Source organism: Pelodiscus sinensis, chromosome 1 (assembly GCF_052426305.1).
Source record: "Pelodiscus sinensis isolate ZL-2025 chromosome 1, ASM5242630v1, whole genome shotgun sequence".
Lineage (NCBI taxonomy): Eukaryota > Metazoa > Chordata > Testudines > Trionychidae > Pelodiscus > Pelodiscus sinensis.
In genome coordinates, this window is record NC_143052.1 from 28,654,657 (window position 1) to 28,681,838 (window position 27,182).

At 45.9% G+C, this 27,182-nt stretch overlaps 2 protein-coding genes and 1 long non-coding RNA gene across 4 annotated transcripts in view; 1 reads left to right on the top strand and 2 right to left on the bottom strand.

Annotated features, from left to right (window-relative positions):
• COG5 (component of oligomeric golgi complex 5) overlaps positions 1 to 27,182 on the bottom strand; it is a 347,964-nt gene that overhangs the window by 174,231 nt on the left and 146,551 nt on the right. For both annotated transcript variants that reach the window (XM_006120390.5, XM_075927034.2), the window contains one exon: positions 16,230 to 16,360. In XM_006120390.5, the coding sequence (XP_006120452.1) occupies positions 16,230 to 16,360 (131 nt within the window). The remainder of the gene's footprint in view (positions 1 to 16,229; positions 16,361 to 27,182) is intronic.
• On the top strand, positions 265 to 25,933 carry LOC142829129 (uncharacterized). The gene is made up of 4 exons (XR_012903443.2): positions 265 to 399; positions 2,037 to 2,275; positions 24,994 to 25,053; positions 25,799 to 25,933. It is a non-coding gene; the product is annotated as an uncharacterized LOC142829129 (long non-coding RNA).
• Positions 8,401 to 11,017, bottom strand: LOC149525546 (uncharacterized). The gene has a single exon (XM_089778588.1). The coding sequence runs from the start codon at positions 10,747 to 10,749 to the stop codon at positions 8,401 to 8,403; it is 2,349 nt and encodes a 782-aa protein (XP_089634714.1). The 5' UTR covers positions 10,750 to 11,017.

Consider the following 27,182-nt stretch of genomic DNA (forward strand, 5'->3'; position numbering starts at 1 on the left):
CTTCGTCGCTGGGGTCTTTGCTTTTGTCTGACATAATATCTTGGTTGCTATCTGTATGGCTCTCTGGGTCTTTGATAATTGTTATATCTGGCTCTCTTAAATAGGGGCATGTTTATCCCCAGAGTCTGGAGGGTGGTTCAAGAGTCCTTCGTCGAGTGAAGTACTTCGTCGGTTTTTGCAGAAAGAGATTGGTCTTATCAAATTGTAGGTCTTCGACTTTCTGCTGAAAATCCCTAGGTATACTCGATGCTTGGAGGCAAGATATTCTCCACATCACAATTGCTGAGTTAGTGATGCGTGCAGCTGTGGCTACCACATGCATTGCGGACTGTAGTGCCATGTGAGAAACTGTATGGCCCTCCCGCATAATGTTGAAGAGAATAGGACTCTTATGTTCGGGTAAGTATTGTGTCAGTGTTTGGATTTTGGAATAATTAGAGTAATCATAATCTGTTAACATGATGGTGTAATTCACTGCTCTGAGAAGCAGAGTGGCTGAGGAACATACTTTGTGGCCCAAAATGTACATTTTTTTGTGGTACTTGTATGGCATTGATCTAATGTTTGGCTGTTTGGTTCTGTGTCTAACAGAATCGACTACCAGGGAGTTTGGTGGAGGGTGAGTAACAAGAAAATCCATTCCCTTTGGTGTGATGAAATATTTTCAAACTGCTCTCTTATTGGTTGGAGTGAGGGATGCCGGGGTCTGCCAGATGTTGTCCATAATAGCCTCGTTCATGGGGAGGGCAATTCTGGAGGAGGTAAGAGGTTGCAAGGTTTGCAAGAGACGATACTGCTTTTCTTGAACTTCCTGCAAGTCTCACTCCTGAGCCAAAGCTACCCTTTTAAAAATTTCTTGGAACTTCGAGTCGGCCGTCGATGGCAGGTGGTGGAAATTACTGCCTCATCTGGTGAGGATGACAAATTATGGACAGAGGTCCTCTCTTCGCCCACCAACAAAGCATCCTCCATCTCAGTCTGGACCGGGGACATAAGCATTGTCATTGAAGCAGAGGGTTGAGGAGAACAAGCTGGTTCCCTGGATGTTCTGGAAGGTGCAATGTGATGACTCTCCACATGAGCACGTAACTCCCATGACAGCCATTGTACCCGGTAAGAGGGTGGTGGATATGTATAATGATGCATAGGTAGCAGGCCCAGTATCCCAGGATAGGGCTCTGTGTGCCTGGCTGGAGTGCTGGGAAGAAAAACGGCTGTGTGGCTCAGTGCTGGCTTCACTCCGGGAACGAGACACATTCGGCGACCTGCAAGAGTGCACCAATCATGCTGTCGATGCTCCTGGGACAGTACTGAGGTTTTTGTATTGCTCTCTGAAGTGGGAGTAGACAGTGCTGATTGGTCCAGAGGCAGCATATTGGCACGGGGTCTCTTAGGTGCCACGCCGGTGCCGAGCAGCATTTGTGTTGGACAGACAGTGCCATCGGTGCCGCTTGTTTTAGTTTGGGCTCCGAATGCGCACTCTTATGTGGTGCTGGCATCTTGGGCGGTGCTGTGCCCGATCTGCTGGGCCTGTCCATGGTGATGACCCTCAGGACAATCGATGCTGAAGGTAAGGATCGGGCTGAAGATAGACATGTTTCTGAGACAGACTTCCCAGAAAAAGTAGAGGGACGTAATCTGTCCATAGCTTTCGGCTCGGATGGTGATTTTGAGGCAGCTGTTGTGTCCTCTGAAGATGGCTGGAGAGACCTTTCATAGAGGAAGGTGTGTAGTCTGGTAGCGTGGTCGTGGTGTGTTATGGCCGTCAATTTGGAGCAGTGAGGGCACTTTTGTGTTTGGTGCAATTCTCCAAGGCACTTTATACACGCAGAATGCCCGTCAGAGACATCCCGTCATCCCGGCAAGATTCACGCCTCTTGAAGCTGGGAGACCCTGGCATTAGGCGCGATGAAAAGTGGCTGGTCAACAGAAATATATATATATTTATTTTTGGAGGGGTAGGATTGGATGGGGGGGGCTTAAAACTTGGAAATGTGAGGAAACTAAGGGGAATTAACCTTTTTTTCCCTCTGTAGAATAGTGGGAAGGAAAGAAGCTCCATCTGCTGCTAAGGTCGGTAGAGAAGGAACTGAGGGAGCCACACTGCACGCACACCTAATGGACACCAATGGCACGAGGGGACACCATGGCGCGTGCGCAGTGGACAGTGCTAGAAAACCTCCGGTTGCCAGCATGAGGACGGAGCACCCACAGGGACACTACACGAAGAACAAAAAATATTTTTAATAGGGTCTTCAACCTAGGGGAAAAAAAGGTATGACATGATCTAAGAGCTGAAATGTAAGGGTAGACAAAGTTAGACTGGAAATAAAGTGTACGTTTTTAACAGTGAGAGAAACTAATCAGAGAAACAATTTACGAAAGGTTATGGTGGATTCTCTATCACTGATCATTTTTAAATTGAGATTGGATTTTTCCCTAATGATCTGTTCTAGGAATTATTTTGGAGAAGTTCTCTGGCCTGTGTTACACAGGAAGTTAGACTAGATCATTACAATGGTCCCTTCTGGCCTGGGAATCTATTAAGCTATAAAAACCTTGATTGTTTTGTATTTAAAAAGAGAACTGGGTATTTGACTTAAAAGGAGATGCATGGACTTCGCAAGCATGTACATAAAACCACAGAAGGTCAAATTTTGGCCTTACCAACCACAACTGTGTTCCTTTCAAAAAGATAAAAAAAATCTAGAGATTTCTATTTTAAACACTCAGTTTTATCCTCCCACTAATCTTCAGATTCTATAGATTTTTATTAAGATCCTGAGAAATAACAGCTCATACAGACTCCACCTGTATCAAAACATCTGATCACTTCCTGTTTGTGTTTTCACAAATGTTCAAAGAGTTGAATTATATTTTTCATTTTTGTTGTGTAAAATTCAAAATGTTTTGCTTTCTTTGCTTCAGTCTGAATAAGCTTTAGCATATGTAAGATAAAGTGTTAGACATATTACATCATTTTTTCTTCGCCTTGTGATTTATGTTCTTTAAGTTTCAAGCCCAACATTACATACAATTGTAAAGAAGCAGACCTCATTATACATCTCACCTAACTAAATTTTTAAAACCTTAGAAGTAAATTCCCTTCTCCCTCAAGAGTCTAAAAATACATTGAAATAAACTGTTCAGGAAATACTCCTTGTAAATAACTTCTGTAAAGATTTTCATAATTCTTTCCTCAAATACAACTAGATATTTTAACACAGTATGTTAAAGATACATTCAGTACTTGCCACCTGGTCCTGAATAACATTCAAAATCAACTATCTGAAAATACAAAGGGCTATAAAACTTAACACTCACAAACATGAATCATGAAAGTTGCTAAGACAAAACATCTGTTTAATGTAGTAGGAATATAATCTAGTGTGTGTATTATTTGAAGAAAAATTCAGGACATAAAACCACAAACTACAAATACAGAACGTAAATGTACATACCCAAATTATTCCAAACTTATCATATAAGCAACTACAAAAACACTATCCCCAGCAACCCAGAGGCATACCTGCTCAACAGGGATCCAATAAAAAGTTGGGCTACTTCATGACTTCTTACACAAAACACAAAATAAAAGTAGTAGGAGAACCCCAAATCTCTTATGGCCAATATCCAGGCTTGAAAAGTATGAAAGTAACCATATTTGTCACATGAATACATACATCTATAATGGAACACATAGTACAGGCAGTCCCCGACTTACGTGGATCCGACTTATGTCGCATCCGCAGTTACGAAAGGGGCTCCCCCGGAGGACACGGACTGCGGGACCTTGCGGTCCTGCCGCCCGTGTACTCTGGGGCTTTCTCCGCGTCTCCCTGGTCTGCAGACCAGGAAGATGTGGAGCAAAGCCACGGGGGGGCTCGGGCAGCGAGGCAAAGCCTCGGGGAAGCCGGCAGCGGAGCAGCCCAGCAGAATAGGCTTTTCTCCAGACACCTGTGGCAGAGCAGCTGGGGCGCTGCCGGTTGGTCCCGCAGCGCCGCTCTGGGCACTACTGGACCAACCCGGCAGCACCCCAGCTGCTCTGCCTCAGGCGTCCTGATTCAGCCGCTGCTGGTCAGTTTCAGCAGCGGCTGAATCAGGACGCCTGGGACAGAGCAGCTGGGGTGCTGCTGGGTTGGTCCAGTAGCGCTGAGGAGCGGCGCTACTGGACCAACCCAGCAGCACCGCCCCAGGCGTCTCCAAGTCAGCCGCTGCTGAAACTGACCAGCGCTGACTACAGGAAGCCCCAGGCAGAGTTGGTCTGCCCCAGGCTTCCTGGAATCAGCTGCTGATCAGTTTCGGCAGCAGCTGACTTGGGGACGCCTGGGGTTCTTAAGTTGATTCTGTATGTAAGTCAGAACTGGCGGTCAGTTTCAGCAGCGGCTGAATCTGGACGCCAGTTCCGACTTACATACAGATTCCACTTAAGAACAAACCTATAATCCCTATCTTGTACATAACCCGGGGACTGCCTGTATCTGTTGTCCATTTCTGTAATTTTGTATTTCTCAGGACAATGGATGGAAGCACATCATCTTCCAAATCAAATTATTCTCTTCATCAAGAAATGGGTGAAGCAAACCAAGCAACATTTCATCATGAGAATTTCATCTTTCTTTTTCTTCTGATACAATTAAGCACAAACAAAATTCTTCCAAACAGTCCCCAGTTTGATTGGAATCAGGTCATTCACTAAAGTACAAAAGAAATCTTCTTTAATAATCTCTTGATTATCTTGATACAGACGGAAATGTTTAATAAAACTCTCAATTCTTCAAATGAGGTGAGATTAATTTTCCTGGGATTTATTTGTGAATATGAATAAAAAATGGTCAGACAAGGTCAAATCCAACATGTAAAAAGAACCCACACTGATAGGCGTAAACACTCTTTAAGATCTTTTTGCTACATTTTCAATAAAAAAATTACTGCCTACTTCCTCTTAGCATTGTCTTCAATAGGATTTTGCTTTAGTGTAATACACATTAGGAAAGATATACTGATGAAAAGAGAAGTTACTCACCCTGTGAAGTAACGATTGTTCTTCGAGATGTGCCCCGTGGGTGCTCCACTCTAGGTGTCGGGTCCCGTCCCGGCGCCGCAGCTCGGAGACTTTTCATAGCCGTGCTCCCGCCGGCTCGCGCATGTGTGATTCACCAGGATAGCGTTCGCGCCTTTGATCAGCCGCGCGCGAGCCGGCAACCGTCTGTTCCTCTCATCCGCTCATCTGAAAGAGACAACAAGAAGAGAAATTTTCCCGGAGCGGGGAGGAAGGGCGGGTCATGGAGCACCCACGGGGCACATCTCGAAGAACAATCGTTACTTCACAGGGTGAGTAACTTCTCTTTCTTCTTCGAGTGGCCCCGTGGGTGCTCCACTCTAGGTGACTTCAGAGCAGTACATAGAGCAGAATCACAGCGCTCCGGAACCAAGACTATCAGCACGGTTTAGTACTGCTGTAGCCACGGAGAAATCTGAAGCAAAGTGTTCTACTATAGCGTAATGTTTTATAAAAGTTTCATATGAAGACCATGTTGCTGCTCTACAAATGTCGCGAAATGACACTCCACTGAGGAAGGCCGTAGTGGCAGCCACTGCCCTAGTTGAATGAGCTTTAGGGCGAGAGGGGAGAGGCTTCCCTCGCAGCGAATGACACATCGATATACATAAGACTATGAGCTTAGAAATGCGCTGAGAAGTTAAAGGCTGTCCTTTTGAGTGGCCCGCTATCGCAACCAACAGACGGTCTGTTTTCCTAAAGCCCCGTGTTCTGTCGATGTAGAACGCCAATGCCCTTCTCACGTCTAGAGTATGTAAGTGCGCTGCTTGAGTTGAGGTATGAGGTTTTGGAAAGAAGCACGGTAAGACCACCGGTTCATTTATGTGGAATTCAGAAGACACCTTCGGAATAAAAGCTGGGTGGGTCCTCAAGGTTACTGATTCTTTCGAGAAAACTGTGTATAGCGGAGAAGCCATGAAGGCTGCTATCTCACTCACTCTGCGAGCTGAGGTGAGGGCTAGGAGAAAAACCAGTTTGAGCGTAAGTAAGTGTAGTGTTACTGTTGCTAAGGGCTCGAAAGGGGGACGAGTCAAAGTTTGTAGGACCAGGTCCAGATTCCATGCGGGGGGGGGAGGTCTCCGCGGGGGATGGAGATTCAAGAGCCCCTTCAGAAATCTCTTCGTAGTGGGGTGAGCAAACAACGAACTATCGCCAACCCTATGATGGAATGCATTAATTGCTGCCAGATGCACCCGTAGCGATGCAATTGTCAAACCGTTGTCATGAAGTTGCAAGAGATAGTCCAGTACACAAGGTAAAGGTGCAGAACGCGAGTCCACTTTATTGTCTGCACACCAGGTTTGGAACTTTGCCCACTTAGCTGTGTAAGCAATACGAGTAGATTGTTTCCGGCTATGCATCAACACTTGTTTGACTCGTTGGGAGCAGGATTGCTCGGAATCGGCAAACCAGTCAGCATCCACGCAGTGAGGTGTAGGACCTCCGGTCGCGGGTGACTGAGGAATCCGTTGTCCTGGGTCAACAGATTCGGAAGGGAAGGTAGAGGATATGGCACTCTCACTGACATCTGGTGAAGCGTTGAGAACCAAGGCTGGCGAGCCCATGCTGGCGCGAGAAGAATTACCCGAGCTTTGTCTACGTTGATCTTTTCGAGAACTCTGGGAATTAACACTACTGGTGGGAAAGCATACAGTAACGACGTCCCCCAATGGAGCAGGAAGGCGTCCCCCAGCGAATGGCGTCCTATCCCGGCTCTTGAACAATAATTGGGACATTTCGAATTGAGTTCTGTCGCAAACAGGTCTATCGCTGGAAATCCCCACCGACCGAAGATGCGATTCAGTATGTCCGAGTGAATCTCCCACTCGTGGTCGTGTGGAAAGCGCCTGCTGAGAGAATCCGCTACTACATTGTCGGTACCCGGCAGGTAGGAAGCTGTTAGAACAGTGTTGTTGGTAATACACCAATTCCATAAACGGATGCTCTCCGTGCAAAGAGAACGGGATCGCGCCCCTCCTTGCTTGTTTATATAAAACATAGTCGCCATGTTGTCTGTTAAAATCCTTGTGGTTGTATTTCGAATGCGTGACTGAAAATGCCTGCACGCGTGTCGCACCGCTCTCAATTCTAGCACATTGATGTGCAAAAGCATTTCTCTTGTCGACCACCGTCCCTGGACCGTGAGATTGCCCATGTGGGCTCCCCAGCCTATGAGGGAGGCATCTGTCGTTATTTGTATAGTAGGTTGGGGACGATGAAATGGAACGCCCATGAGGAGATTGGTCAGGTTGACCCACCACTGGAGGGATTCCCGGACATACTGCGGCACCACTAGAGGTCTGTGGATACCGTGTTTCAACGGGATGTAGACCGTGGCTAACCAGTGTTGGAGGCAACGAAAACGTAACCTTGCGTTGGGCACGACGATGGTGGCAGCCGCCATATGCCCCAACAGTTGTAAACAGACACGTGTGGGAATCGTTGGAGCGTGGACCACCGTGTGCACCAATTCCTTGATAATTGTAAAACGTTCCATCGGTAAATACGCGCGAGCCGTGGTTGAATCGAGGCGTGCACCTATGAACATGAGATTTTGGGATGGAACTAGTGTTGACTTCTTCAAATTTATGAGAAGACCCAGGGTAGCAAACTCGTCGGACACTGTCCGAACCATATGACACGTTTCCGTGTAGGTCGTGCCTTTTAGAAGGCAATCGTCCAAGTAGGGAAATATCGTCACCCCTAACCTGCGTAGGTGGGCCGCGACCACTGCTAGCATCTTGGTGAAGACCCTGGGGGCACATGCCAGGCCGAATGGAAGAACCCTGTACTGGTAATGTTCGCTCCCCAGTTGGAACCGAAGGAAGCGTCTGTGTGCCACGTGAATCTCTACGTGGAAATAAGCGTCTTGCAAGTCGAGGACTGCAAACCAATCTTTTTCGTTCAACGACGGCAGAATGGTCGATAAAGCTACCATCTTGAAACGCTGCTTTCGAAGGTGCCGGTTTAGTCTTCGAAGGTCCAGGATGGGCCTCCATCCTCCCGACTTCTTTGGTGTGAGGAAATAACGGGAGTAAAAGCCTTTCCCCCAAAACTGCTTGGGAACTCTCTCTATCGCCCCGATGTTGAGCAAACGTTGAACTTCTTGCTCCAATAGATTCTCATGAGAGGGGTCCCTGAAGAGGGACGGGGAGGGGGGAGTGGTAGGGGGAATAGAGAGAAAAGGGATGGAGAGGCCGGATTGAACTACCTCTAGCACCCATCTGTCTGTGGTGATCGTAGACCAATGGTGGTAAAAAGAGCGTAAACGATGGTGAAAAAGATGGTGAATTTCCGCATTGACTATGGAAGATTGGTTTGTATCCTCGACAAGCAAGTCAAATCTGTTGCTTAGTAGACTGTTGATTGCCCGAACGGTTCTGTTGTGGACGCTTGCGCTGGGGGCGCTGTCTAGGACGCTGGTTGTCGAAGGGCCGTGATTGTTGTCTAGGGAAATTGAAGTCATACCTCCGTTGGTATGGGAAATAACGCCTCCGTTTGAAGGAAGGTGTATACATCCCCAGTGTACGTAAAGTGGTGCGTGAGTCTTTTCCCGAATGGAGGACCTCATCGTTGTTTGCCGCAAAAAGTTTAAGTTTGTCAAAGGGCAAATCCTCAACCTTGCTCTGCCACTCCTTCGGTGCCCCTGCAGACAAAAGCCAAGATGATCTCCTCATGGCTATACCAGTAGCAGCGGCCCGAGCTGCTGTGTCAGCCACATCCATAGCGATCTGGAGCGCAGCGCTACACGATGTGTACCCTTCCTGCACTATCACTTTCAGGAGTGGCTTCTTGGTGTCTGGGAGATGGTGCAATAAATCCGCTAATTTGGAGTAATTATCAAAATTATGGTTTGATAGGTGGGCTGAGTAATTCGCAATGCGAAGTAAGAGTGTAGCTGACGAGTACACTTTCCTCCCAAATATATCCAATTTTTTATTGTCCTTGTCTGAAAGGGGATTTCTGTACTGTGGCGCCTTACTCCTACGTTGCGCTGCATCCACTACTAGTGAATTGGGTTGGGGGTGATTAAACAAAAAGTCCAACCCCTTCGCTGGAACAAAATATTTTCTATCAGCCTTTTTACTTGTAGGTGCAATTGATGTTGGGGTTTGCCATATGTCGTCCGCTACTTCCATAATCGCCTCATCGATTGGTAGCGCTACTTTCGCACGTTGTTGAGGGCGTATATTCTTGAGAAGGCGATGTCTCTTAACAGGCACATCTGCTAATTGGATGTCTTGTGTGTCTGCCACTCGCTTGAAGAGATCCTGGAAATGTTTCAGATCGTCCGGTGGGGAGATTTCAGCTGGGCAAATTGCTTCATCCGGGGAAGACGATGGGCAGTCCGCCGGGGAAGTTTCCGGTTTAGGGTCCTCCGTTTCTGATAGTTGACCCTCCTCTGGTTCGGATTGGTCTAATTGAATTGTTGAGCTTTTGGCTGGAGAAGGTGAGTGTAGTGATTGTGATTTGTGGTGTGAGTAGCCCGTTAACGGTGATTGGCAGATGTGAGAAGACCCTCTATGTGATAAAGGTGAACGATGACGGTAGAGGTGTTCGTCATACGATCTATGATATCGGTCACAGCAACGTTCAGAGCGTGACGGAGAGGGGTATCGGGAAGAATGTGCGCTATCATGCTGGATATAATAAACGCGGCAGGGGGAGCTCCTCCCCGATCCGTATCTCGAGAGACGGGAGGGCGATCGGGATCGTGAACGGGATCGATGTGCATCCAAATACACCGCATCCCTATAACCATGCCGACTGTACATCATCCGAGTGGGGGAAAAATAGTCGTGATAGCGACTCCGCCCTCTTGGTGAAGCAGGTGGGGAAAAAGACCTGTGTCTGTGATGGGTCTTTGATAATGACTTCCTATGTGTTGGAGTCTGATCTGTACCCCGAGGTATAGGGGAACCAGTCACTGATTGAGGTCGGGACGGTGCCGGAGAGGCCAGCTGCTGCTGATCTAACGCCGGTGCCAGCAGGACGCCCGGTGCCGGAGTTGACAAAGGTGCCGAGCCTGAGACATTAGCGTGTTCTGCCTCAGGTCTCGGTGCTGGGGAAGACGGTGCCGACGTCACCGCCGGGACAGGGGAGACAGGCGCCGATCCCCCGGGCGCCGTTGAAGCCGCTGAAGCCGGTGCCGGGACGCTGGTCAGTTGCGGTGCCGGCGCGCTTGTCAGTTTCAAGGCGCGGGAAACTGAAGCCGCTGCCGGCTTGCTCTTCAATTGCGGCTCCGCTCCCGGTGTTGGTGCTGAAGCCGCTCTGGCTCTAGACGATGAGGGCTCCTTTGTGCCGTTCCCCGGGAGTCGTGTGGACCCCCCGGGGGTCACTTTAGATGCCGCTGCCGGGGTTGAAGCTGCCACAGGGAGGGATCGCGCCCGGGGCGGCTTTGCCGCTTGTGAGTCAGTCGGTCCCGGAGAAGCCACTCTCCGCTTGTGCTGGGAGATTTTTGTGGCTGCTGGAGGGGTAGGATCAGGCTGCAATGCCTTGCCGAACATGAACATACGGAGTTTCATCTCCCGCTCCCTCCGGGCTCTCGAAGTCAGTTTGCGGCAATGGGTGCACTTGTCGGGGACATGAGTGTCTCCCAGGCACCTAATACAACTATCATGGCCGTCAGCCGTTGGCATGGCTTCTCGGCAGATCGAACATTTCTTGAACCCAGTTGATCCTGGCATTTTGAGTCAAGTTATGGAAAGATTGAAGCTTGTTTAACGCGCTGCAGTTAGTCAATTTCACAGCTTCGCGCTTAGCCGCAGCGCTTCAGAGTAAAAACAGTTTTAAGAACTACTTTCTTTTTTTTTTTTTTTTTTTAAACAAGGGAACAGGTAAAGCAAACAGGAACACAGCTAACCCTAAGAACTCTAACTATTTACAGGTAGACAATTATCTAAACATGACTAGATAAGAGATCAGGGAGCTCCGACCGCGACCTGAGGCGGTTGAGAGGAACTGACGGTTGCCGGCTCGCGCGCGGCTGATCAAAGGCGCGAACGCTATCCTGGTGAATCACGCATGCGTGAGCCGGCGGGAGCACGGCTATGAAAAGTCTCCGAGCTGCGGCGCCAGGACGGGACCCGACACCTAGAGTGGAGCACCCACGGGGCCACTCGAAGAAGAAGCCAGAGTTCTTAAAGGACTAAAAGAGACATGAATCTTTCAGGGTAGGCTATGAAGAGCCATGTTGCCTTCTCTTCTTGCTACATATTTTAGAAATGTGTGTCTGTCTTTGAGTCCATTTGTTCAAGAATTCCTCCTAAATGGTAAGAACTAGAATCACCAAATTTGGTATGGAGCTTATTTTATCATAACTTGAAGCATGGTAAGGATTTGGTTGTGCCAGGACAATAGGATGTGCCTGGAATACAACTGTTTCTCATAAAACAGAAAAAGAGGAGTATGGAAGGAGGGACAGTTATCCTGCAGAATGATCACAGGGGGGACAGCAAGGGACCAGAGATGGGAACTTAAATAGCTATAACCTCACTAGGCCAGTGGGTAGCAAGGGGAGAGAAAGGGACAGCTATCTACTATACATTTCAGAGAGTTGGTCAGTTTCTGTGTCTTTCTGTCCCCCAGCTGGGGTATATGCTTCCCTCCCTTGGCTATTGACAGGCACTTCTCACCTGGCACCAAGTTGCTGCAGTGAGAGAGGACTGAGGTTGTCCTCTCTCTCCGGGGAAGCTGAATTCTTCATCTGCAGCCCCACCCGAGAGCAACGATTTAAATGAAGAAAAACAAAGCTATTTCAGTGAAGAACCTGAGGGACGCTTGGTAAATCTAGTTGGTTATATATGGGGACAAGCCCCGTAACCTTGAAACTGGTTAATAGATTATGTGGTAAGAAGCCCCCACACTGCAACCCCCACACTGGAAACAATTACATGCCTGGTATAAAGTATCAGGGGGGTAGCCGTGTTAGTTTGAATCTGCAAAACCGACGACGAGTCTTGTGGCACCTTACAGACAAACAGATTTATTGGAGCATAAGCTTTCATGGGAAAAGATCTGATGAAGTGGGTCTTTGCCCGCGAAAGCTTATGCTCCAATAAATCTGTTAGTCTATAAGGTGCCACAGGACTCCTCGTCACTTATGCCTGGTATAGGAGAGCATGGGTGATGAGCAGGTAGCACTCCTTCCCTGTGTTAAAACTTCATGAAAGGTGCAACCTCCTGTTTAATTCTATACATCTGTTCTCATTTTGTCACTGAGTCTACATCAAAAAACTATAGGCAAGAATGCTCAGTGTAAGTATAAGTATGAGACGGACTGACTTTTTATTGGTATTCCATTATCTAGCACAAACAAACATGGTAAAGGAGTATTCCATGTAATTTATGGTCTCTTATTTGAGGAGGTGGGTCATTTTTTCCATTAACTTTCAGTAGAATTTCTCCAAGTTATATCTTCCAAGCAATTAAGCTTAAACCAAGTCTTCAATTCTGAAAATGTTGGGAACATTTGTACTATTTTGGTGTTTTTATTTATAATTGTTTTCCTTTTTTAAAAACATGGAAGAGTGATCAATTTAGTGGGAAAAAAGCACGCAAATGGTTTTTCTAAATACTGTGTGTCTGTCTGTCCTCCAGCTTTGTTTCCTATAGAATCCCAACTTGACAGACCTTACTATAGACCAACCTTCCACTTACAGTAATTAAAGGGTCTTAAAAATAAAATAAAAGATTATATTCATTATAAGAGTATAAATCTATTTTTAAAATTCTAAGACAGGAAAATAGAAAAATGCAGAAGAAAGGATAGATGATATTATAAATAATTAAATAAGTTTTTCAGGCTGTTTAGACTGCAGATAATCAGATTTAGTATAATTGAATATAATTATGCACATTCATTCTGATACTCCTTAACGTAGATTTTTATGTCAGTGTTTAAAATGTCTTTTAAAGTTTTAATAGGAAATCTATGGAATCAGCTCATTATACCAAAGCACAGCTGAATAGCACATTTCTTGCAATTCTCAGAAAATACATTTTTCAAATGTATAATGCTCAATCTTAAATATAAATCTACTATATATTTGAAACAGCCTGTCTGAGTCTGTTCAAGAACTCCTCCTAAATGGAAAAACTTAACACACAACAAATAATCTTTCAGCACCCTAAAGACTAGCAAAACATGTAGATGATATCAAGAACTTTTGTGGGCACATCCCACTTCTTCAGATGAATAGTTATTAATTTCAAAATTAAATCTTTAATAAGTGGCCCCCAACCAAAAAAGGTTCTCCACCCCTGTCCTAAATTTTAAGAGATAGGACCACCAAATTTGGTATATGGTTTCCTCTTACCTCTTATCATACCATAAAGCAGTGGTCTCCAATCTTTTTAACCACAAGATCACTTTTTCAGTTTAAGTGGAATGTAAAATCTACCTCTAACCCAAATACCCTTGCCCCACTTCCTTCCCACTCCTTTTCTGAGGCCCCGCCCCTGCTCCATCCACTCTTGGAGACCTCACCCTGCTCACTCCATTTCCCTTCCTCCCCCATCCTCACTTACTTTCACCGGGCTGGGGAAGGGGGTTGGGGTGCAGGCTCTGCTCTTGGGCTAAAGCAGGGGTTCTCAAACTTTGATACCGCAACCCCCTAAAATGCTAATTGAATTTGTGTGACACTCCCCACCCCTCACCAAACCCCCTGAGACAGACCCCTTAGCACTCCCTATCCCAGTGCACTCCCCCTGCATCAGACCCAGACCCCCCTAGTGCCCCTCCATCCCAGTGCACTCCCTCATGTGTCAGATCCAGGCCCCCCAGCACCTCCTCCATCCCAGCGCACTCTCCCCCCACCTCACCCCCCATGCAGGCATCCTCAGCATCTGGAGCCCCACTCCAATCAAATCTCCCCCCTCTCCCCCGCCCCGCAGATCCAGGCACGGAAGAAGAATCTTACTTTTAAACTGTCTGCTTCTGCCACGGGCCCCGCTGCATCAACTGGCAACTTGCAGGGGAAGCATCAGGTGGCCAGCTGTGGGTCTCTACTGGTCAGGTGGGCCAAAGCAGTGCGTGCTCCGCTCCCACCCAGCCCAGCACCCTCCTAGAGTGGCACTTGGCAACTGCCCCCTCCTGCCATCCCCTTCCCCCACTAGATTCTGCGGCGCTCCTCACTCCCCCGCCAGATGCGGAAGGGGAAAACTGACCGGACGGAGCCCGGACTGTCTGGAGATGCTGGGGAGACACAAATGCAAAAAAAAAAAAAAAATCCAGCTGTGAGTTGGTCCCACAGTCTGAGAAACACTGGGTCAAGGGGTTTGGAGTGTGGGAGGGGCTCTAGGTTTAGCCAGGGTGGGGGATTGAGGTCCAGGAGGGGGTTCAGGGTGCAAGCTCTGGGAAGGAGTTTGGGTACATGGGGACTCACGTGTGGGGCAGGAGGTTGGGTGCAAGAAGGGGTTCAGGACTGGGACAGGGATTCAAGAAGTAGGCTCTGGCTGGGCACTGTTTAACTGAGATGGCTTCCAGCCGGTGGAGCAGTGGAGTTAAGGCAGGCTTACTCCTGCCCTGGTCCTGCACCACTCCTGAAGGCAGCTGGCACATACACAAATGGCTCCTTGGTGCTATGTGCTGCCCCTCATCTACACGTACCGAGCCCACAGCTTCTACTGCACAGTTCCCTGTTATTGATCAATGGGAGCTTCAGGAGTGGTGTCTGCAGGCAAGGACAGCATATTGAGACCCCCTGCTCTACCTCTCTCAGAAGCTGCAGGGACATGCCAGCCACTTTCCGGAGCAGCAATTACCACAGGGATAATGACTCCAGCCATGACAGGTTAGGTATTTTAGAACTCACTACTTAAAAGAATTAAAATGTAAGCACAAGAGAAATGAAAATTATGAAATGCACAGACCAGTCAAAACCCAAAAATAACCCACTTTGCAAGCCGTACAAGAAGTAACAACAACCCCCCACGTGTGTGTTGAGTCAGGAGATGAGAGTGAAGGACAGTTTGTGTTTGTGAGAATGACAAGAGACACACACACAATGTGTGCGAGTGACAGAGATTTGCATTGCCAAGCTCCCGCCATCACCTTCTCTTTGTGTGGAGATATGGTACAGGAGTGGGGGGAGGAAGGACATCCTGAAATCAGCACCTCCCCTTTTCTCCCTCCCACAACCTGCACAGCAAGAAGGAGACTCCCAGGGGGGCAGCTCCAAGGCAGAGGGCAAGAACAGCATGACAGTCAGTATAGGGGCAACTGAAGTGCCAGCGTTTGATAGCTTCCTGGCCTGTCAGGATCATCTGTCAGAGGCTCCAAGATCTTCCAGTAGATCCTGATTTGCTGGTTGATGACCACTGCCTTAAAGCAGATTAGGCTTTTGTTGTGTGTGTGGGGGGAGGGGAACTGATGCTTCCCCTCTACCAATTCATACAGAGATGCATAAAACCATACAGAAAAGGGACAGAATCATGATGCAGGGGAAAGGAGCAGGCTGGTAGGAGCCACACATCCCTCCCCAGTCCTGGACTGCCTCAGCCCCGAGCCTCCCACTCCCCAGGCACCCTTTAGGGAGGGCAGGGCAGGCTGCAGCTCTCCTCTCTATTCATATGGGATATTCAGGGGAAAGGGCACAGTTTGCTCCATTCCTCAGGCAGACGAATCTGGACCTATCCTACCGTGGGGACATGCACCCCTCCCCAGGTGTGCCCACTGCAGCAGCCATGGAGAGGTTCTTCTCACCTGGCCTTAGGCTGGTGCAGTGAGAGGGGACTGGGGTTATCCTCTCTCCATGCGGAAGCCTGTATACTGAATCTCCTTATCCCCAGTCCCACCCCAGAACCATTAATTCAATTAAGAAAAACAAAAGTTACCTGAATAAAGACGACCTGGGAAACACTGGGTAAATCTACTAGTACAATATTTTTTCAATTAACAAAACAATCTTTTTAACACAAAAAAGGAGTTTAATTTTTGCTTAAGTTTTCAGGCTCTTATCCTGCAATATCTTACTTTAATGTTTAAATTTATTCATGCAATTAGCCCTTGTTAACTTCTGTGGGAATCTTATGTGAGTAACAATTGCTCAGATAAGTAAGACTTTTCAGGTTTGGTCTCGCAGTTTAACAATCCTATAGTAAATAACACAATAGCTTCAAAGCTGTATATTAATCTTTGCTTTTGATATGAAAAAATGTATTTTACCTGAGTCTCCACCCCTTGCTCAAGTAAGCGCTTAGCCTGATTTTCCACTTCAAGTCGAGCCCTTGCAATAAAAAGTAGGTCATTTTCAATTACTTCTATTCCAGAGAGGTCTATTCCTTGTGAAAGATAATCTATAAAAACAACAAAATTTAGATACAATTTTAAAAATTCTGACAGGTATGATAAAGAAACATTTCAAACTCACAGTTATTTCTGGCATTTTCACATGATATTTGATGTGGCTTATATTCAGATAATTTATCGCATTAAACTGAAAATCAAAGAAAAATTATTCAAGTGAGCATTATTACAGTAAATTCATTGCACTCATTTCATAGCTTTTCTGTAAACCAAGACGTTTCCAAATACGTGGGTGTTTTAATTAAAGTGCAAAAATCATTATTTAGTTTGGAGCCTGTATGTCAAAGATGACAGAAAAATCTATTTTTAAATGCAAAAAGAAGGATGGTCAAATCTCTTTTCAATATTACAAGAATGTTTATATTTGACAAATAATATGATGAATGTTACTAAAACCATTTTATATACACTTTTTCCTTCTTTCAAACCCCATTTGAAAAAAAAATCCTAACACAAATAAGGTATGTGATATTAGAACCAGGAGCGGTAGTGACTGATCTAAATTGGTGTCTGGAGGCAGTGATGGTTTGGATGAAGTCAAATAAGCTGAAGTTGAACCCAGATAAGACTGAGGTCCTGTGGATCAGGAGGCCATCTGTTCGTGAAGGTGGCATGGCACCTGTTCTAGATGGGGTTACTCTCCCCCTGAAAGAACAGGTACGCAGCTTGGGAGTCCTCCTGGACCCCTTTTTTAACATTTGAAAATCAGATTTCTTCAGTGGCTAGGAGTGCCTTTGGGCAACTTCGTTTGATCCGCCAGCTGCGACCCTTATTGAACAAACATGACTTGGCCACAGGGATCCATGCTCTTGTTACATCCCAACTGGATTACTGTAATGCACTTTATGTAGGGCTGCCTCTAAAGAGCCTTCGGAAACTTCAACTGGTCCAGAATGCGGCTGCTCGAGTTTTAACTAACAACTAGTTATAGGGAGCACATTATGCCAGTGCTTCAACAGCTGCACTGGCTTCCGGTATGTTTCCAGGCACAATTTAAGATTTTAGTTATGACCTATAAAACCTTAACTGAGTTGGGTCCAGGGTATCTGAAGGACCGTCTTCTCCCATATGAACCTACCCGGGGATTGAGGTCAGCTGGGGAGGCTTTGCTTCATGTTCCCCCACTTGTGGAGATAAGACTAACATCTACATGGAACAGGGCATTCTCAGCTTTTGCTCCCAGGCTGTGGAATTCTCTTCCTCAGGATATTCACATGGCGCCAATGCTAGTGTTGTTTCAGCGTCAGGCTAAAGCCACCCTTTTTATTCGTGCTTTTATTAATGTTTGAGTCTGTATGTATGTGTGTGTTCCTCCTCTCTATGGCTACATCTAGACTGGCATGATTTTCCGGAAATGCTTTTAACGGAAAAGTTTTTCGTTAAAAGCTTTTGCAGAAAAGAGCGTCTTGATTGGCATGGACGCTTTTCCGCAAAAGCACTTTTTGCGGAAAAGCATCCGTGGCCAATCTAGATGCGCTTTCGCTCAAAAAAGCCCCAATTGCCATTTTCACAATCGGGGCTTTTTTGTGCAAAACAAATCTGAGCTGTCTACACTGGCCCTTTTGCGCAAAAGCTTTGCACAAAAGGACTTTTACCCGAATGAGAGCAGCATAGTATTTCCGCAAGAAGCACTGATTTCAGACAGTAGGAAGTCAGTGTTCTTGCAGAAATTCAAGCAGCCAGTGTAGACAGCTGGCAAGTTTTTCCGCAAAAGCACTTGCTTTTGCGGAAAAACTTGCCAGTCTAGACACAGCCTATATGTTTTAAGCTGGTTATGTCCCTCTGAGGTCTCATATTTTAAATTCTCATATTTTAAATTTTTATATATATTTGTATTTTTTGTTTGTTTGTTCTTGTAAGCCACCTTGAATATTTTAAATAGAAAGGCGGGGTAAAAATATTTAAATAAATAAATAAATAAATTCCACGTTTCTATTTTTTTTAATAGCTAACTCATCCAGAGGTCTAATCTTCATCCTCTGAGCAGATACAGGGCAGGAATTTTTATTTGTCTGTTCTAGTTCCCTTTGAACACTTTCAAAAAAGAGTCCCAGGAGGGCAACAAAAGCAAACATTGCACCATCAGGTCCTAATTTTACATTTTCCTTCCCGATTAGAACATTATGAAATTTCCATTTGGACTGTGAAAAGTTTCCTTCTCTTTGATAGTACCGAAGCAGGTGATAACTGAAGACAGCCATTTGCTCTGTAGCACGGATGGATACTACATATGATACGGCAATCCAGCTTTAAAAATTTTACATCTAAATTACGGGGGGAAAAAAATCAAGTTTACACATGTGCCATGAGGAAAATACCCTAAAAGATGATTTCTAGTACTTACAGTACATATCACAGATAACAGAGATTATTTTTACAAGTATTTGAAGTAATTCCATTTTTGTCTGTATATCCACAAAACTCTCATTTTGTGGATTTCCTATCCCCATATATTGATCCACTGTCATCTTCCTCCCACAAAATGCATGCTTTCTTCCCTCCAAAACATTATGCTGTGCCTCCCTCAACTTATTTGTAGCCTTCTTTCATGCACCCATCTGATGAGACCCCACACCCACAGCCTCCTCCTGCACCCCCCTGCAGACACCAACTCCCAGCCTGTTCCTGCACCCTCTCCTGCCCCTGCACCCTCCCTCCCAACACCTGCTCCCAGCCAGCTCCTGCACCCTCCCCACTAGACAACCTACCCCCAAGCCTGATCCTGCACCCTCCCGCCTAGCCACACACTGCACCTTCCCTTGCTCTTGCCCCTTCCCACCTGGCCAGACAAACTACTCGCAGCCTGCTCCTGCTCCTCACCTCTCACCCAGCCCTTGCACCCTCCGTCTTGCTCCCCGCCTCCGGCCCAGATCTTAGAATCATAGAACTGGAAGAGACCTCAGAAGGTCATCAAGTTCAGCCCCCTGCTCTAGGCAGGGCCAATTCCAACCTTGCATCCCATTCCTTTTGCTGGCAGCCCTGTCCCACACACTGAACCCCCCAGTCCCAACCCCGGGGGGGAGTGGGTGTCTACAATATTCACTAACCCTGGAACCTCCGAAGAGTAAATCTGGGGATGGTCCTGCTTTGGGCAGGGGGTTAGACTCAGTGATTTCCTAAGGTCTATTCCAGCCCTATGATTCTACAGGAAGCCCTGAACCTCAGTCCTCCCTGTCCCTCCCTGGTGGACCTGGAGCACCAGTGGAGCGAAGTATCTCAATTGAGAGCCACATCAATGAGGGTTGGGGGTTCTGGAGGGGTGAGGGGTTTTTGCTTCTCACTTTTGTGGTCCCCAATTAATTTTTATGTAGGTCAGTGAGCCCCGACACAAAAAAAGTTCCCCACCCCAGAAATAAAGAAAAAAAAACATGGGACCCTTTTGTGTTGGACAAAGTAAAAAAATTAAGTTTGATAAACTAACATGAGAAGGTTAAAACACTTAGCCATTTAATAACTGAAATTAAATTTTCCTTTCTTACTAGTTAAATATGCAGCACTAGCAAAATGACTTAAGTGTAATTATGTAATTAATAGTGAGTTTCCATTAGCAACTGGCGGTCCACGGAAAGATTTGCATTGAGCCAGGTGGGCCACGAGCCAAAAAGTTTGAAAACCACTATGTTAGGGGGATGGGAGAGTGATTTGTTGTAATGGGAATGAGAGGGTAGGGCTATTGGCAGCACAGAAGGGCCCGGGAAACGGCGTCCCCCACCTGCGAGGAGTGACCTGTGCCGAGCCCTGCTGGTTGGAAGCTCGACCTGCACTCACCCAGTGCTGGCCTTGCCAAGCAGGTACAGTAGCAGCAGGAAGAGGTGGCCAAAGCGCTTACACTGACCGCCATGGTCCCAGAAGGTAATTTCTATAAAACCTTAATTACTGTATACATTTTTAGTATGTTATAAAAAAATCATTTTGCCAATCACTGTGTCCACTCAATTTTTTTCATTATCCTCTCTTATGCACATTCATTGCCTATTTTTAACTCCTTTATATTTAATAAAATTGTGGTCCACATTTATAAAAAAGCACACGCACGTGCACACACAGAAATTCCTGCGTACGGGCCTGCATACAGAAAACATGTACTTGGCAGATGTCAATGACACTGGTTCTGAGCATATCCCTAAGAAAGCCCGCTACTTGCCACAGACAAACTACATTTTTCAGTCCTAAATAAATAATACTGCCATTTCCTTAATCTACAGATGAGAACTCACAAATCGGTCTTCAAATTAGGTTTCCTCGTGCCAGCACAGAACATAGCATTGCCAGTACAGCAGCAAATTGAATTAAAAATCTGGTAGATCAGGGATAAGGCTATTGTACTGAATTGGAAAGAATTACAAAAAAAGGCTTGCAAATCCACAAACAGAAAGAGTAAGGAGAGTACAGACTGAATATGTTTATGCAGTAAGATTTCTAAACTTCATATTGCTGAATGCTAGCAAAACAAACAAAGATACGAAAGATTTTTTTTTCTGTGTGAACTTTGGCAATAGTTAGGTTCTTGTATTGGTTTTACCTGAACATGATGCAATTTTAAGTATGTTCACTAGCAATACCAAGCACATAATGTAGGTAGCTAATCTGATACAAAGGGCAGGGATAAGACTTGTATTTCTATTATCTAAACAATAAGGAAATAATAGAATGAAACTAAAGACATTTTAGCCTACAATACCTGAGTATGTTGGCATGTTGTATTCTAGTTGGAAAGCAGGCTGCTATTTGGTAGCTTATGTATACACAAAAAGGCAAATGATATGGTTCTGAGCAAAATCAAAGAAAATAGTTAAGGTGGGTTTTCTTTTTAAAAAAATCAGGTATAATTGAAGTCTAATACACCATCACCTACCAATCTTAAAATAATTTTTCATTGTAATTCACTTAAAACTTTCTCATTTCTTAAATTGTTATTAGAGACACAAGTTAGGTGAGGTAATATCTTTTACTGGGTCTGTGACACTCTGCCCTCCATATTTACTATATCAGTATAATTATGATGTGATTATGACATAATTATGATGCATCTTAATCCAAGAATTTGGAGCGCAAGTGGTGTTCTCCTCTATCCTCCCTGTTGAAGGGAAAGGACTGAGCAGGGATTGTCGAATTGAAGATGTAAATGCGTGGTTGAGCAGGTGGTGTCGCAGAGAGGGCTTTGATTTCTTCGACCATGGGACTCTGTTCCGGGCACAAGGATTGTTAGGAAGAGATGGGATCCACCTAACGAAGAGAGGAAGGAGCATATTCGCGGGAAGGCTTGCAAACCTAGTAAGGAGGGCTTTAAACTAGGTTCATCGGGGGAAGGTGACCAAAACCCTGAGGGGAGTGGGAAAGTCGGATACCAGGAAGAAATGCAGAGAGGAAGGAGAAAGAAAGGAGGACGCCTGTCTCGAATGGAGAAGATAGGGCAATCAACTGGTTACCTGAAGTGTTTGTACACTAATGCGAGAAGCCTGGGCAACAAACAGGAAGAACTGGAGGCCCTGGCCCAGTCCAAGAAATATGACTTAATTGGGATAACAGAAACTTGGTGGGATGACTCACATGACTGGAGCGCTGTCATGGAAGGGTATAGACTGTTCAGGAAGAACAGGCAGGGGAGAAAAGGAGGAGGAGTTGCGCTATATGTAAGAGAGCACTAGGATTGCTCTGAACTCCAGTATAAAGAGGGAGAAAAACCCGTTGAGAGTCTATGGGTTAAGTTTAAAGGAGTAAACTACAGCAGTGATGTTGTGGTTGGTGTCTGCTATAGGCCACCAAATCAGGTGGATGAGGTAGGTTTTCTTTGGACAACTGAGCGAAGCTGCCAGATCGCAGGCCCTGGTTCTCGTGGGGGACTTTAATCACCCTGACATCTGTTGGGAAACCAATACGGCAGTACATAGGCAATCCAGGACGTTTTTGGAGAATGTTGGGGATAACTTCTTGACACAAGTGCTGAAGGATCCGACCAGGGGCCTTGCGCAGCTTGACCTTCTGCTCACAAACAGGGAGGAACTAATAGGGGAAGTAGATTTGGGTGACAACCTGGGAAGCAGTGATCATGAGATGGTAAATTTCAGGATCCTGACCAAAGGAAGAAAAGAGAGTAGTAAAATACACACCTTGGACTTCAGAAAAGCAGATTTTGACTCCCTCAGAGATCTGATGGGCAGAATCCCATGGGATGCTAACATGAATGGGAAAGGAGTCCAAGACAGCTGGCAATATTTTAAAGAAGCCTTATTGAAGGTACAGAAAGAAAACATCCCGACGCGTAGCAAGAGAGGCAAACATGGTAGGAGACTGGATTGTATTACAGGGAAAACTCTTGTTGAACTTAAGCACAAAAAGGAAGCTTACAAAAAATGGAAACTTGGACAAATGACCAGGGAGGAGTTTAAAGGTATAGCTCGAGAATGCCGGGGGGTTATCAGGAAGGTGAAAGCGCAAATGGAATTGCGACTGGCTAAGGATGTGAAGGATAACAAGAAAGGTTTCTACAGGGCATTTAGGGTACGTCTAAACTACATGCTTCTGTCGGCAGAGGCATGTAGATTTGTTTGTTCAGCAAAGGCAAATGAAGCCACAAACACGCTCCTCTCTCTCAGGGTCACTGAGAGGGTTAAGGGAGAAAGTGCTTTTGCAGTGTGCTTTGTCTTGTACGGTCTCTTCTTGTGGTGTTGAGGCCCTGGGTTCCAAAACTGACATGTGGGAGGAGGGGGAAGGGGGATTGTTGGTGGCATCCATGGATATGGTGTCCAGGGAGCCATGGCTGCTCTGGTGAAGTCAGGCACGTCAGAGTGAAACGACTGTCCTGATGCCTCTGTGCGTGGGGATAGCTGTGGTGAGACCACCTAGGTCATCATCTCCATCAGTTGATAAAGCAGTAGGCAATGCTGTGTAGTTAGATCGTGGTGAATAAGCTGGTTTGTCATTACTTAAAGATGGGGAGTTAAAGGTTGAGGAGATCACAAGAGCTCTGTGATCTCTATAGGTGATGGTAGGAGTGCGAGGTGCCGAAGGTGCTATTGCTATAAAAGATGATGGCGCCTGTGGTGCTACAGAAGCAGAGCATGCACCGTGAGGAGTTATGGGCAGAGAAGGGGAGGGGGGTGCAATGAGACTGCCCTATCAGCTGTTGCGTTGCTGTGGTAAACATTTATGGCACCGCTGTGTTTGTGCTCCATGCCGAGCTTTGTGAGGCAGGCACAGTGTGGCCTGTAGCTTCTGGTTGGGCGCCCTGTGTGGTGCGTTTATAGTGAGCTCAGGCCACACCTAAGGGGCCCACTTTGTCACAAGTACTAAGGCATGGCTTATCAGGATTAGTCGACTGCCTCTCGATTGAGCACTGTTTCAGTGAGCACAGGTTTTGAGGAAGTGAGGTAGCCCGTTTATTTGGGAATTTAAGCTGTTTATCCCCTTTGTCCTTGGCGCTCTGCCTGGAGCCTGGATCTGAGGAAGGGTGTTTGTCCTTGTCTGTGAGAATCATTTTTAAATTGAGGTCTCTGTCACTCTGTGTGCACACCTTCAGTTTGGCGCAGTGTGGACAGTCCCATTGGGAGTGGGAGTGTCTGAGGCACTTAACACATTTATTGTGGCCATCTGAGGCCTTCATAGCGTCATTGCAATCTGTGCAGCATTTGAAGCTGGGTGAACCCATCCCACAGTGATATTAATGAATGGCCAGAGGAGCCAGCTGAAGCAAGCGGTGGTTTTTTTGTTGTTGATTTCTCTCTTTCTTTTTTAATAACTACTGGGGAGAAAAAAATTGGAATAAACTAATATAACTGTCTGTAGAACGAATGAGGATCGAGGAGCACTGCGGAGGTCCGTCTAAAGTTGTAGACGGTATAAAGGAACTCAAGGGAGGGGGGTTGCGCATGTGTGACCGTGCTGTGCAGGGGGAGGGAGGGAGACAAGCATTGTGTGGCCCCAATGCCCTGCTCTGAGACACTGGGACGCACCTACATCTACTGTGGAGCACCCCCAGGAATGTCTTGAATAATAATAATAATGCTTTCTTTCACCCTCTGTCTTGTCCATTTAGCCTGTAAACTCATGTGTATAAATGGAGCCCCAAACTCATTTTGGGCCTTTAAAGGACTACTGCAATACCAATAAAAAAGAAACAGCACAGATTGGATGAGTGTTGATGTTCCTCATCCAATAATTACCACACCTTATTAAGTTTTGAGTGCACAGCGGAAAATACTTCAGAGATTTAAAATACAGAGTGCCTGATGAATCCCTTCATGAACAAAAATATTACATGGTAAAGCAAAATATGCATCTCTGTGGATAAGTAGCATTTATAATGTATATCAACCTGAGAATGGGTTAGGACTTTAGGTCTCTTAAGGGAAGAGAGATTTTTGATATTAGAATTCCAAATTTTCTTGGTTTACTAAATCTGAACAGCTTTTCTAATGTACCAGAAGAGATGCTGCTTAATTATGTTCTTTCTTTAAACCAACATAGCTCAGATAGTTATATAATAGGAGTTTAGCTGAGGGAGATAAACCTGACATCAGTACAGCATGTTATGTAGTAAAACAATATTCTGAGCCAAATAGCTGTTTTTGTAACTATGCAGATGACTCCAAAACTTGGAATCTTTCTATATTTGTGATTTCAGTTTCTGACCTCTAAAGCTACTCTGACAACTTCATATGATGAAGATATACTGAGGAAAAAGGTAGGTTAAAACAAAATCTTCACATTGAGTTGTAAATAATGATTAATAGAAAATCTATGAGAATAAAGACAAAATCCATACGTGGTTCTTATAAAACATCACGTAAGTGATGTACTCCATATTATAACTCTATTGATCTTGACCATTCACTAACAAATAGGATAGAAAAGGGGAACCCAGAAATCAAGACAATCAGACGGGAAGACTTGAGAGCTTATTCAAGCCAAACAGAAATGATTCAAAATGGGGATATGTAGCACAGTAAAGCCAATAGACAGGAGCATAAAATTACAACACACAATATGGAAGAGGGAAATTAGAAGGGCTAAAATTCATTTAGAAGAGCAAATAGCTAAAAATGCCAAAAAAAAACCCCAAAAACCCTACCAATTCTTTACGCATATTACTAACCAGAAGTTTATGAAAGAATTGATGGATCTGCTGGATCAGCATAGGTTAAAGTAAAGACAGTGCTGAACACCTATTTTATACATAAAAGTAAATAAAATATATAAATATAAGTCTTCACCATCCGATATGGATAGATGTCTCCACTGGACCTACTCTAGTACAGTAATAAAAATGAGAGACTGAGGGATTAGAAAAGGAAGTATTGGAATGAAAATGAACATTTAAAAAGCAGTAAGTCAACTCATAGGCGCATACAATATCTCCCAAGAGTTCTGATGAGGCTTAAGAATAAAGTAGCTGAGAATGTAACAAAAATGTGTTTTCGCTTATTAAGAACAGGTGCTGATCCAGAGGATTGGAAGACAGCAAATACTGTACCTATGTGACCCAGAGAATGTAGAGATCAGTAAGTCATACTACTGGAGCAGGCAAGTTGGTTGGAATGAGAACTAAAAACAGAATATTAAAACATCCAATATATAATTCTAACCAGCACAATTTCCAAAGGAAAAATGTATTCGTTTTTTTTTAATTCATTTAGAACTCTAGATGACCTTTGACTATTACCCTTGCAAGTGGCTACAAAAGATGCTTAAATGTTCACCAGTTTTTGATCCATTGTAACAGACTGACTAGGAGATTGAAAACAAAGGACAGGATTATATGGTCAATTTTCTCTATATACATTTTTAAAAGTTTTTCCTGCGGGACAACAGAGTGACCTCACTCTGTGTCCTGCCTGCCTCCTCCCTCTCCCTCTCCCTCTCCCTCCTCCCCCTGCTCAAGCCCAACCTCACTGCTTCCCTTGGCCAATTAGAATTGCTATCTTAAACCAAGTCCCTGCTCCCCTTCCTCCAACCCCACCCCACAGGACTTTCAATGTCAAGAGAAGTAGCCAGCAGAATCCCACATAGCAGATGCCCACATTGCAGCTGTGACAGCCCAAGGTGGGGGAGAAAGGGGAGAAGGGACTTGGTTTAAAGGTGGAGGGTGGGGAGGTACAGTACTTGGGACAGCAGCCTGGGGACAGGAGCTAGGAGTGGAGCTCTCAGCCTGGCTTATGTGCCAGCAGTGGGTTCTTAGGTATTCCCCTACCACAGGGCTCTTGGGAAGCCGCAGCACAGTGACTGCCTGTCTGGAGTCTGACTGCTCCTGTGGAGACTCACCCCTTCCCCATTGATTGCACTTACCACAGCTACCAGAGCTCCCCCAAGCCATCTGGGGAAGCCACAGCACTGACCTGTCTGCTCCTTCCCGTGCACTCCCAGCAGGTGGATGGGCGGCCCTGGGCTCTTTGGGCAGGACCACATGATGGAGAGGCCAGGACAGCACCTCCTCACCCCCCTTTGCTGCTTTCCCCACTTCAGCAGACTGCAGTGCCCCACAGCGCCATGTTCACACGACATTACCACTGCCTTGCTGCGTACCACATGGATGGGCAGGCACCCCTGCACCTTCCAGGCCGCTGGGGTTAGAGCCAGGCCTAGTGCACGCCGCGGCCAGAAGATGGGAGGCTTACAGGAGAAGGGGTCCAGGCTGTCAGAGGAGGAAAGGAGGAGAAGGGACCCGAGCTGGTACAGCCACAGCCCAGGCTTCCCTGGTGGTTGGGGAAGAAAGCCCGGGGGGGGGGGGGTTGCCTACACTCCCGCAACTGGGAGGCTGGTGAGTGCACTGAGCAGGGGGCACTGTTCCCTAGTAATCATAACAAAAGGCTAACA

Coding starts and splice junctions, on each gene's coding strand:
- LOC149525546 (XM_089778588.1), bottom strand. CDS start 10,749: ATGCCAGGATCAACTGGGTTCAAGAAATGTTCGATCTGCCGAGAAGCC.